The 11,389-nt window shown below is 52.3% G+C and overlaps 1 protein-coding gene across 1 annotated transcript in view; it reads right to left on the minus strand.

Moving 5' to 3' along the window:
* CPSF1 (cleavage and polyadenylation specific factor 1) overlaps positions 1-11,389 on the minus strand; it is a gene marked incomplete at its 5' end in the record, with an annotated part of 57,324 nt that overhangs the window by 2,904 nt on the left and 43,031 nt on the right. Inside the window, 13 exons of the mRNA XM_015826867.1 lie at positions 633-788; positions 1,902-1,949; positions 2,251-2,317; positions 3,134-3,310; positions 4,574-4,726; positions 5,929-6,070; positions 7,271-7,355; positions 8,592-8,682; positions 9,029-9,145; positions 9,351-9,503; positions 9,773-9,916; positions 10,759-10,848; positions 11,158-11,364. Of these exons, the coding sequence (XP_015682353.1) occupies positions 633-788; positions 1,902-1,949; positions 2,251-2,317; positions 3,134-3,310; positions 4,574-4,726; positions 5,929-6,070; positions 7,271-7,355; positions 8,592-8,682; positions 9,029-9,145; positions 9,351-9,503; positions 9,773-9,916; positions 10,759-10,848; positions 11,158-11,364 (1,630 nt within the window). The remainder of the gene's footprint in view (positions 1-632; positions 789-1,901; positions 1,950-2,250; positions 2,318-3,133; positions 3,311-4,573; positions 4,727-5,928; positions 6,071-7,270; positions 7,356-8,591; positions 8,683-9,028; positions 9,146-9,350; positions 9,504-9,772; positions 9,917-10,758; positions 10,849-11,157; positions 11,365-11,389) is intronic.

Below are 11,389 nucleotides of genomic sequence, written 5' to 3' on the forward strand. Positions count from 1 at the left end.
AGGAGGAGGAGGAGGAGGAGGAGGAGGAGGAGGAGGAGGAGGAAGAAGAAGAATAATGACTGTGGGGTCCCTGGTGCTCTCTGAGCTTGGCTATTTTCTTGCAGACATTTCATAACCCAACTAGGTAACATCCTCAGTGTTAGAAGGGAGGAGGAGGAGCAGGAGCAGGAGCAGGAGGAAGAAGAGGACGACAACTGTGGGGTCCTTGGTGCTCTCTGAGCTTGGTTGTTTTCTTGCAGACGTTTCATAACCCAACAAATGCTGATTCACTGATGATGTTCCCTAGTTGGGTAATGAAACGTCTGCAAGAAAACCACCCAGCTCAGACCGCACCCAGGACTCCCACAGTCCTCCTCCTCCTCCTCCTCTCCATGAACCCCACTCCCTTTCAGCATTGATGACGTTCCCTAGTTGGGTAATGCCAACTTCTGCAAGAACACCGCCGATATTCTAATCTGGAAACCCTTCGACCAAACTTGCTCTCCCAACAAAAGACTGCCTGCGCCCCCAAAGGTGCAAGGTTCTCCAGGGCTAACGTAGGAAGGTTGTGTGAACGGGACACGGTGGGAAAAGCACCCCATTCTGGGTCTCCCTGCGGCCCCTGCGCCCCACCCACCCACCGCCTCGCTCACCAAACCAGGTGATGTGCTTGTTCTCCCAGGCGTTGGTCTTCTTGGCCAACCCTTCCAGGGCGCCCCGGCACGGCGTCCTCCAGAAAGCATTGACGTGGCCCCCCACGTGGAAGTCCGCTCGGCGGAGAAGCCGCATCCCACCAAAACTCTCCTTTGCTGCGGAGGAAACACGAGGCCCCGGGGGGCTGCTGGAGGGCGGGAACCAGGAGGAACCCCCTCCCAAATGGCCCCCCTCCCAATGCCGCTGCTCTACCAGGAGCCCGGGACTGGCCGGGGGGGGGGGATCCCCAGGGACAGGAAAGGGAGCGAAGCTTTCACCAAAAGGCAACTGGACTTTCTTGATTTTTTTTCCCTTTGAAGACATTTCGCTTCTCATCCAAGAAGCTTCTTTGGTTCCGACTGATTGGTGGGAAACAAGAAGATTTACACTCTTTCCTCTTTGTGTTCTCCTCAACCCAGATGACTGCAAAGAATATAGATCCTTCCCTTCCCCACCCTGCCAACAAAAGTGCGTAGAGTCAAGGCCATGGTTTTCCCAGTGGCAATGTATGGCTGTGAAAGTTGGACCATAAGAAAGGCTGAGCGCCAAAGAATGGAGGCCTTTGAACTCTGGGGCTGGAGAAGAGTCCTGCGAGTCCCCTGGACTGCAAGGCGATCCAACCGGTCAGTCCTAGAGGAGATCAACCCCGGCTGCTCTTGAGAAGGCCAGATCCTGAAGCTGAAACTCAAGTCCTTTGGCCCCCTAATGAGAAGGAAGGACTCCCTGGAGAAGAGCCTGATGCTGGGAAAGATGGAGGGCAAGAGAAGAAGGGGACAATGACAGAGAAGGAGGTGGCTGGATGGAGTCCCTGAAGCAGGAGGCCTGAGCTTCAATGGACTCCAGAAGATGGTAGAGGACAGGAAGGCCTGGAGGAACGTTGTCCGTGGGGTCGCAATGGGTCGGACACCACTTCGCAACTAACAACAACAACAACTTCCCCACCAGTCGGTTAGAACTGAACAAGCTGCTCGGACGAGGAGCGAAACGTTTTCAAGGAGACGTAAACAAGAAAAGGTCATTTTGCCTTTTAGAAAAAGCACCTTTGGGACGATCTTGACCTGGGGAGGACGGGGGCATCTCCAGAGACCCCAGGGAAACAGACCCAAATCCCCCCCTCCTCCCCCCAGAACAGAGACCCATCTCAGCCCATCGGTCTGCCCCAGAGTCAGAATATCATAATATTCATTATTATTATTAATGGATAATAAACCCCCCTTGCTTGTTCTCACCTTCCGGCAGGTACATGTAGACCAGGAGATTGCGGTCCCTGTCAGACACTGCAAAAAGAAAAGTCCCTTTTTTTCAGTGCCCTTGCAACTTTCAGCGGTCACTAAAGGAACGGTTATAAGTTGAGGACTTGTAACTGGTATCTTCCTGAGTCCAGGAAGGAGCACAGAGTCTTTATAGAGGGGCACCAGCCTGGATCCCTGCTGTAAAGCCCCCCCCCTTCTTCAACCACTGCCCCCCAGTAGCCCTTCCCCAGCATTGGGGAGGGGGGCAGACACCAGCCTGCTGGAGAGAAGCCGTGCCTGGATTTAGGCTGCCCCATCCTTTCCCAAGACCCCCTCTGGGACCCACCGAGGAATCCCAGCTGGGCGTTGTCCACCATGAAGTCCACGCTGTAGACCTCCAGGGGCTTGGCATCCTGCGGGAGGGAGAGAGAGAAAGAGGAGAGACAGACAGAGAGAGACAGAGAAAAAAGAGACAGAGAGAGAGAGAGAGAGAAAGAGACACACACAGAGAGAGAAAGAGACAGAGAGAGAGAGAGACAGAGGAGAGAAAGACAGAGAGACAGAGAGAGACAGAGAAAAAAGAGACAGACAGAGAGAGAGAAAGAGCGAGACAGAGACACACAGAGAAAGAGACAGAGGAGAGAGAGAAAGACAGAGAGACAGAGGAGAGACAGAGACAGTGAGAGAGAAAGAGAGACAGAGAAAGAGAGGAAGAGAGAGAGGGAGAGACAGAGGAGAGACAGAGAGACAGGAAAGAGAGAAAGACAAGAGAGAGAGAGAGAGAGAGAGAGGAGAGAGAGGAGAGAGAGGAGAGAAAGAAAAACAGAGAGAGAAAGAGGAGAGACAGAGAGTGAGAGAGATAGAAAGAGAGACAGAGAAAGAGAGGAAGAGAGAGAGGGAGAGACAGAGGACAGAGAGAGAGAGAGAGAGAGAAAGAGGAGAGACAGAGAGAGAGAAAGAGAGAGAGAGACACACAGAGAGAGAGGGAGAGACACAGAGAGAGAGAGAGACAGAGGAGAGGAGAGAGAGAAAGAAAGACAGAGAGAGAGAAAGAGGAGAGACAGAGACAGTGAGAGAGATAGAGATAGAGACAGAGAAAGCGAGAGAGAGAGAGACAGAAAGAGGAGAGAGAGAAAGGAGAGAGAGGTGGGGAGTTCAGCAGAGGCCCGGGATGTGGCCTGGGGGGGTGGAGTGGGGACAGCCCTCCCTGCCCTGCTCAGGGTCCCTACCCGGCTGACGAGAGAGAGGGTCTTGCTCTCCTCCTGGTAGCGCAGCAGTGAGATGCTCTTCATGACGTCGGCAGCCAGGATGAAGTTCTTCACACTGATCATCTGGTGGATGTAGAGCTGGGTGTCAATGAAGGCCATGCCGGTCAGGTCGTTGTCCTTCAAGCTCCAGAGGAAAATCTGCAGGCACGGGGGGGGGGACACAAGTGGGAGGGTGGGGAAGGTCAACCTGGCTGCCAGGCATGCCCCAGTCCGACCTCTTAAGAAAGAAAGACCCTCGACTCCCTTTGGGTGAAGTGATAGGTCCGTTTACTAAAGGATTGTCAAGATATTGATCTAACAGCTAACCAGCTTATGAAATGTTAGGATGTAATGATGAGACTGACCCAGCAGGGTCTGTGTCTCTTTAGGAGCCTTGGTATAAAGGGAAGGCTCTGCTGATGTGTTCTCTCTCTTCCGTTTCCTGTTGTAACTGTGGCTTGTTGGATCCTGTTGTATGAGCACGTGTATGTGTATTGTTCCTGGTGTATGATATTGTAGCTAGTGTAAGATAAACCACCATTTAATATAGACCACTGTTTATTCTATTTACTCCGGGGTTATCCCGCTCAAGGGGAGCCTCTGTACAGGCTCCCCTTGACAATTCCTGTGTCACCCCAGTTCCCAAAGTCCGGGGGGGTCCTCGGTGCTCTTGGACCTGGTCGTTTTCTTGCAGACATTTCATTGCCCAAACGAGGTAAAATCCTCAAAGCTAGAAGGTACAAATTCCACCCCTTCCAGCACTGATGATGTGACCTAGTTGGGTCATGAAACGTCTGCAAGGAAACCATAAAACTTAGAAGCACCAAGGACCCAATAGTCCTCCTCCTCCTCCTCTTCTCCCCTTCCCCCTTCTCCTCCTCCCTTCCTCCTCCTTCTCCTTCCTTCTAGCACTGATGATGTTACCTAGTTGGGTCATGAAACGTCTGCAAGAAAACCACCCAGCTCAGAGAGCACCAAGGACCCCACAATCCTCCTCCTCCTCCCTTCTAGCACTGATGATGTTACCTAGTTGGGTCATGAAACGTCTGCAAGAAAACCACCCAGCTCAGAGAACACCAGGGACCCCACAATCCTCCTCCTCCCTTCTAGCACTGATGATGTTACCTAGTTGGGTCATGAAACGTCTGCAAGAAAACCACCCAGCTCAGAGAACACCAGGGACCCCACAGTCCTCCTTTCCCTCCTCCTCCTCTCCCAAACCCCCCTCCCTTCTAACACTGATGATGTTACCTAGTCAGGTCATGAAACATCTACAAGAGAACCCCTCAACTCAGAGAGCCCCCGGGGAGCCCCCGTTTCAGCCCTGAGCCACAATTCTTCTCCTTTCTGGGTACCGCGGTCCCAGCTTGGAGCGAGAGCTCCCACAGCTTCTGGCCCACTCTGGGTCCCTGACCGACTCACCTTCTGGCCAATGGCCGACACCAGGTAACCGTTGCAGTGGCAGAGGGCGGTGACCGGCCCCTTCTGCTCCTTCTCGTACAGGACCTTGAACTTGTTCTTGGTGAGGGGCTGGCCCGGCTCGGGAACCACCTCGATGATGTCCATGATCAGGATCTGCGCAAAGGGGGCCAGTGAGGAGGAGAAAGAGAGCCATCCCACTCTCTACTGGACTGCAGGTAGTCCTCGATTTATGAGCCGTCACTTAAGTGTCCGTTGATAGCTACAACGGACTCCCCGTAAAATGACTCACAGCCCAGCCAGAGATTCTCAACCTTTCCTTCACCACAGGCTCCCTTTAAATACCTCTTGTGGCCACAGACCTCCGAGACTTAAGATTTAAATCCTAATATTTCTTCAAGCCTTTGTGGACCCCCTGTGATGACGTTGCACCCCCCCCCAAGGGACCACGGACCACAGGTTGAGAACCACTGAGCTAGGCCACAAAGATGAGGGAGTCAAGCTATTCTCCAAAGTGCCTGAAAGCAGAAGAAGCAACGGATGGGGACCAATCAAGGAGAGAAGAAACCTGGAACTAAGGAGAAACTTCCCGGCAGTTTTGGACAATTAACCAGTGGAACAACTTGCCACCAGAAGTTGGGGGTGTTCCATCACCGGAGGCCTTTAACAAGAGATTGTCTCCTGCCTGGGCAGGGGGCTGGACTAGAAGACCTCCAAGGTCTCTTCCAGCTCTATTCGGATTGAAAGTCAGAAAATAACCTGCAAGGCCACGAAGACGATGACTGCCACAAAAATTATGTGTGTGTGTGTGTGTGTCCATATGACTGCTTGTAGGCATGCAAGGAAACCTGATCCTGATCAGAGATTTTTTCAACCTGGACCACTTTAAGATGGGTGGACTTCAACCTGGATTTTCTCAAGCTGGACCACTTTAAGATGGGTGGACTTCAACCTGGATTTTCTCAAGCTGGACCACTTTAAGATGGGTGGACTTCAACCTGGATTTTCTCAAGCTGGACCACTTTAAGATGGGTGGACTTCAACCTGGATTTTCTCAACCTGGACTTTAAGATGGGTGGACTTCAACTCCCAGAATTCCCCAGCCAGAAGTCCCCCATTTTAAAGCGGCCCTGGTTGAGAAACCCTGGCCTAGTGGATCCCACCTTGAGCAGGGGAAGGACTAGATGATCCTCCGTGCTCAGAGATACCTTCTCCAACTCTACATCTCCCTGATTCTTTAGCCCAACCTCTGAACTGTGTGGGACACACAAAGGAGACTGGGATCAAAGGACAGAGTCGGGGGGACAGGGGCAGGGAAAAGCTTGACAACCCGGCCAGGGTGTGTGTGTGTGTCTCACCCGGCCCCTGCAGGTGACCTCTTCGCCCTGCATCAGGCAGGTCCCAACGGCGATGTAGCCCTTCAGACCGGAGACCGTCTCCTCGCTCTTCAGCGACACCGTCTTCATGCAAGTCACGTGTTCCCACTCCTCCAGGTCGATCCTGCGGAGCAGAGGGGGTAGAAGGGAGGGGGAGGGAAGGCCGCTGCGTACAGATAGTCCTCGACATACGAGCCCAGGTGAGCCCAAATTTCTGTCGCTAAGCGAGACAGTTAAGTGGATTTTGCCCCATTTTCTCGCCCCAGCGGTTCAGTGAATGCCGCGTTAGTAACCCGGTTGTTAAGTGAGTCTGGCTTCCCCCGTTGACTTTGCCCGTCAAACGGTTGCAAGAGGGGGATCGCGTGACCCCCTCCGGGACGCTACAACCGTCATAAATATGAGTCGGTTGCCAAGCGTCCGAATCACGTGATCACGAGGACACTATAATGGTCGTACGGTGTGAAAAATGGTCCTAAGTCACTTTTTTCAGTGCTGTCGTAACTCTGAACAGTCGCTAAATGGATAGTTCTAAGTTGAGAACTACATGCACTGACAACAACGGCTTGTGGCTTAGTGTGATGTGTGTTAACAGGTCAGTGATTGGTTGTAAGAAGGATTTCCTGTACCAAACAATTCCACTGGAGTTTATAGGCGATTGTAAGACACACAAATAATTGCAGGGACTGATTTATATAGAAAGCAAGTTTTGTGCACCACACACTCTGTGTCCAATGTTGTGCGTCTTCCCACCTCCCCTGTGCAGAAGAAGGAACAGGCCCGGAAGGGTGGAAAGTGGGATACTTAGCAACAGAACTGCCAGTTGTTAAGTGAGGAACCTGGTCGTTAAATGAATCCAGTTTCCTCCATTGACTTTGTCAGGTCGCAAAAGGGGATTACCCGACCACCCTCCCTTGGACATGGCGACCGTCATAAATATGAGTTGGTTGCCAAGCGTCCGAAGTTTGATCACGTGACTACGGGGATGCCGCAATAGTCGTAATTGTGAAAATAAGTCCTGTGTCACTTTTTTTTCAGTGCTGTCGTAACTCTGAACGGTCACTAAATGAATAGTTGTAAGGCGAGGACCACCTGTATATGCTTCTCCAAAACTGGGGGGGGGGGGGTAAGCTGCCTTTCTCGCTGTGGGTCTCCCCTTTTGGTGGGGGGGGCCTCTCGGCCGTTCTCACACAATGAACCTCTGAGCTCTCTCCGGGCTTCTGGAGAAGATCTCCACGATCCACAAAGGAAACGTCTCCCTCCCTGTCTCCCTCCCCGTGAAAGCCTCCCCGGGCTAAATCCAAGGGTTGCCCTCCCCTCTTCTCACCTGGTGTTAGGGATGGTCTCCCAGCTGACCGGAGAGATCAGCTGAATAGAAAAGGCTTCCTGCAGCGGGTGCATGTAGCGGTCATCTGCGGAGNGGGGGGTTGGTGGAAGGAGGAGGAGGAGGAGGAGGAGGAGGAGGAGGAGGACAACGACTGTGGGGTCTTTGGTACTCTCTGAGCTTGGCTATTTTCTTGCAGACGTTTCAGTATCCAACTAGGTCACATCATCAGTGTTAGAAGGGAGTGGATTTTGGGAAAAGCAGGAGGAGGAGGAGGAGAGGAGGAGGAGGAGAAGTACAACTGTGGGACCCTTGGTGCTTCTGAGCCTGGCTGTTTTCTTGCAGATGTTTCATTACCCAACTAAGTAAATCATCAGTGCTAGGAGGGGGGGTTTATGGAAGGGAGGAGGAGGAGGAGGAGGAGGACCAGGAGGAGGAGAAGGAGGAGGAGGAGGAGGACGACTGTGGGGTCCTTGGTGCTCTCTGAGCTGGGTTGTTTTCTAGAAGACGTTTCATGACCCAACTAGGGAACCTCATGAGATGCTGGGAAAAATCTCTGCCGCATCGTCATTTAAACAGATATAGGTGGGTTGCAGCTGTAGCCCAGCTCAATCAATTCAGGTTCCAGAGAGCTGTGTGAACCCACTAACACAATCAGCACCAGAACAAAAGAAGGGGAACTTTCACCCCTGGCTTGGTCAGCTGTGTGGCACAAACCCAGAAACCCAAATCAGCAGCGGGGCTGATCCCGTACACTGCCAGCTTAGTCCTCCAAGCAAAAAGATGTAGTTGAGAACACCATTCTCCCAAATGTGCTGCCAAGCCCTGGCAGTTAACAGAACCTGCCTATTGATGGAGGTGAGAACAATTGATCACTGGAACTGCTTGCCTCCAGAAGCTGTGGGTGCTCCACCACTGGAGATTTTTAAGAAGAGACTGGACAGCCACTTGTCTGAAATGGTAGAGGGTCTCCTGCCTGAGCAGGGGGTTGGACTAGAAGACCTCCACGGTCCCTTCCAACTCTGTTCTTCTGTTATTAATATTTAGCCCAGAAAGACACTGCACTGTACTGAAGTCCAGCCATTCCTGCCTCATTTAAGGACACGTCCCCTGCTCCTCTCCCTGGACCCTCACCAACCAGCTCAGGGACCCCCGTCCATGGACAGTCCAGCAAACCTCCCTCCTTGCTCTTTTACCCCAAAGACCCTCCCCTGGGCAGGACCTGGGGAGAACTGCTCCCGGGGGCATTCTCAGCTCGGGCAAAACTTCCACAAGGAAGCCCTCTGGCTGGAGGATGTGGCACGTTGGCTCCCGGCACACCCACCTCTCTCGATGGTCTCGAACTCCTTCTCCTCTCCCGTCATGTGGGGGATGCGGGTGCAAGTGTTGTTGACGCTGGTGGCCACGGCGTACACCTAGGCAGGAGGGGGGAGTTTGTTCAAGGCGCAGGGCAGGGACGGGAAGACGTGGAATGAAAAGAAGACGAGATCCTCTCGGCCTCTGAAACCGTGAAGCCTGCCGTCGCGCAGGCCGACGATCCAGAAATCAACCAAACTGAACACTCTCACACACTGTCACACACAATACCCAACTTCTTTGGATATCGAAGAAACATTTAAGGGTGTAATCTGAACACGTTAAAACCAATATATGGAATTTCGAGAGAGAATCCAAGCGATCAAAGAAACTAGACTGCCGTGGGTTACCGGGGCAACCCAATTTCCAAGCCAATCTAGCATTGCCCAGAGCACCCAGTCCTACCTTGGACTCCACGTGGTATGCTACGTAGTGGGCGGTGCAACGCAGTGGGATCTTCCGGACAGGCCACGGCGCATCGTAGGAGAGATAGGCGGGCAAGACGCTGATGCGCAGCTCCCCCTGCAGGACAGGACACAGTCAGACTTTCCTCTACCACAGCGGTCTCCAAACATGGCCACTTTTAGGCTTGTGGACTTCAACTCCCAGAATTCCCCAGCCAGCCGTGCTCTACAAGGTTTTGGATCAGCTCCTAAGGAACTCAGCAGGCAGGTGTTCCAACCAGAGGGAATCTTCCAAGTTCTAACCCTGGATGAGTGAGGCTTACCTGCCGGTTGAAGTAGAGGAAGCCCTTGGGGCAGTTGACGTTGTGGAAGGGGGCGAAGGACTCGATGGGGCCATCTATGGTCATGGGGTGCAAGCGCAGGGCTCCCCGAGAGGTCACCAGCAGCCAATGTGGCGAGGGCCCACAAATGAACACCTGAGAAGAAACACAGATGCTTCTTGCGCAAGGAATTCCGAGCGTTGTCCTGGTTCTCCAGGCTGGCCTTCTCGACTCCCTCCTGTCCAGTACAAAAAATCCCACCACCCCCAACTTTGGGGTCCTATTCAGCAGGTGCCCCAAAGCGCTCTTCCCTGACCATCTCCACCGGGAGACCCCCAACACTCTGGGGGTCTCGGTTGTCCCTCAGAGAAACCCAGAAGCCCCTCCTGGTCTGTCCCTCTGTCCACCAGGAATTCTTCACCTACTCCTGAATAGCCGTAGATGTCTTCAAAGTAGCGGAAGCGAGCGACTCGTCCTCGGGGGGCTCCCGATTCCTCGCCCCCCGCGCTCTCGGACTTCTTTTTGGACGGTCGGGATTTCTTTTCCCGGAAGTTGATGTTGTGGGGAACCTGGTTGGAGGAGACCAAGAGAGCAGGTGAGAAGAAAAGAAAAGAAAAGAAAAGAAAAGAAAAGAAAGAAGGAAGGAAGGAAGGAAGGAAGGAAGGAAAGAAATGAAGGAAGGAAGGAAGGAAGGAAGGGAAGAAAGAAAAAAAATGAAGAAAAGGGAAGAAAGAAAGAAAGAAAGAAAGAAAGAAAGAAAGAAAGAAAGAAGAAATGAAGGAAGGAAAGAAAGAAGGAAAGAAGAATTGAAGGGAAGGAAAGATAGAAAGAAAGAAGAAATGAAGGAAGGAAGGAAAGAAAGAAAGAAAAAATGAAGGAAGGAAGGAAGGAAGGAAGAAAGAAATGAAGGAAGAAAGGGAAGAAAGAAAAAAAATGAAGAAAAGAAGGGAAGAAAGAAAGAAGAAATGAAGGAAGGAAAGAAAGAAAGAAAGAAAGAAAGAAAGAAAGAAAGAAAGAAAGAAAGGAAAGAAGGGAAAAAAGAAAGAAAAAGAAAGAAATGAAGGAAGGGGAAGGAAGAAAGAAAGAAAGAAAGAAAGAAAGAAAGAAAGAAAGGAAAGAAGGGAAAAAAGAAAAAGAAAGAAATGAAGGAAGGGGAAGGAAGAAAGAAAGGAAGGAAGGAAGGAAGGAAGGAAAGAAGGGAAAAAAGAAAGAAAAAGAAAGAAATGAAGGAAGGAAGGAAGAAGAAAGAAAGAAAGAAAGAAAGAAAGAAAGAAAGAAAGAAAGAAAGAAAGAAGGGTGGCCTATAGGGGGAACGGTGGCCCCTCTGCTCTACCCCTTCCCTGGTAAGGGAATACTGAGACCCAGAGGAAGGGGGGGGCTGCACTCCCCCCCCCCGGCTGATAAAGGCTACCTTTTTGAATCGGACTTTGAGGTTGGCCTGGCCCAGCTGAGAGTCGTGGTTAAAGGCCTCGTAGATGAGCAGCTCTTGATCCACGTGCACCTGGCAAGAGAATTGGGAAGGCCGCCCAAAGTCACTCCATCCCATAATGGCTCACCAGGTGCAGCTCTGACCGAACGGCCCTCGCTCGGACCCTCCCTCAGCTTCATTCCCAAGAGAACCGAGTTACAGCCAAGCCCAGTTGCGTCCAGTGGTGAAGGCTAGAAACCAGGAGGCAGTGAGTTCTAGTTCCGTCATAAGCACAAAAGCTGTCTGGGTGACTTTGGGCCAATCACCAGATGACAGTGAGTTCTAGTCCCACTTTAGGCATGAAAGCCGACCCCCTCGGCGCAGGTGACCCTCCAGACTCACCAAGAGGTACGGCCGGCTCTGTCGATTCCCCAGGGCCACCAGCAGGACCTCCTTGACCAGCGGCATCTCGGTCTGACGGACGACTTCCTCCTTCTTGGTCTCCCCCTGGCTGGCGGGCTGCCCGAAGGAGCTGTCCACCAGCACCCGCTGCCCCATGGGGAAATTCTTCACCAGAAACACCAGGCGCCAATCGGGCAACTGGTAGATCTGTGGGAGAGACGAGACGACGGTG

This window comes from Protobothrops mucrosquamatus, unplaced genomic scaffold (assembly GCF_001527695.2).
Source record: "Protobothrops mucrosquamatus isolate PMUCROS unplaced genomic scaffold, P.Mucros_1.0 scaffold3348, whole genome shotgun sequence".
In the NCBI taxonomy this organism is placed as follows: Eukaryota; Metazoa; Chordata; class Lepidosauria; order Squamata; family Viperidae; genus Protobothrops; species Protobothrops mucrosquamatus.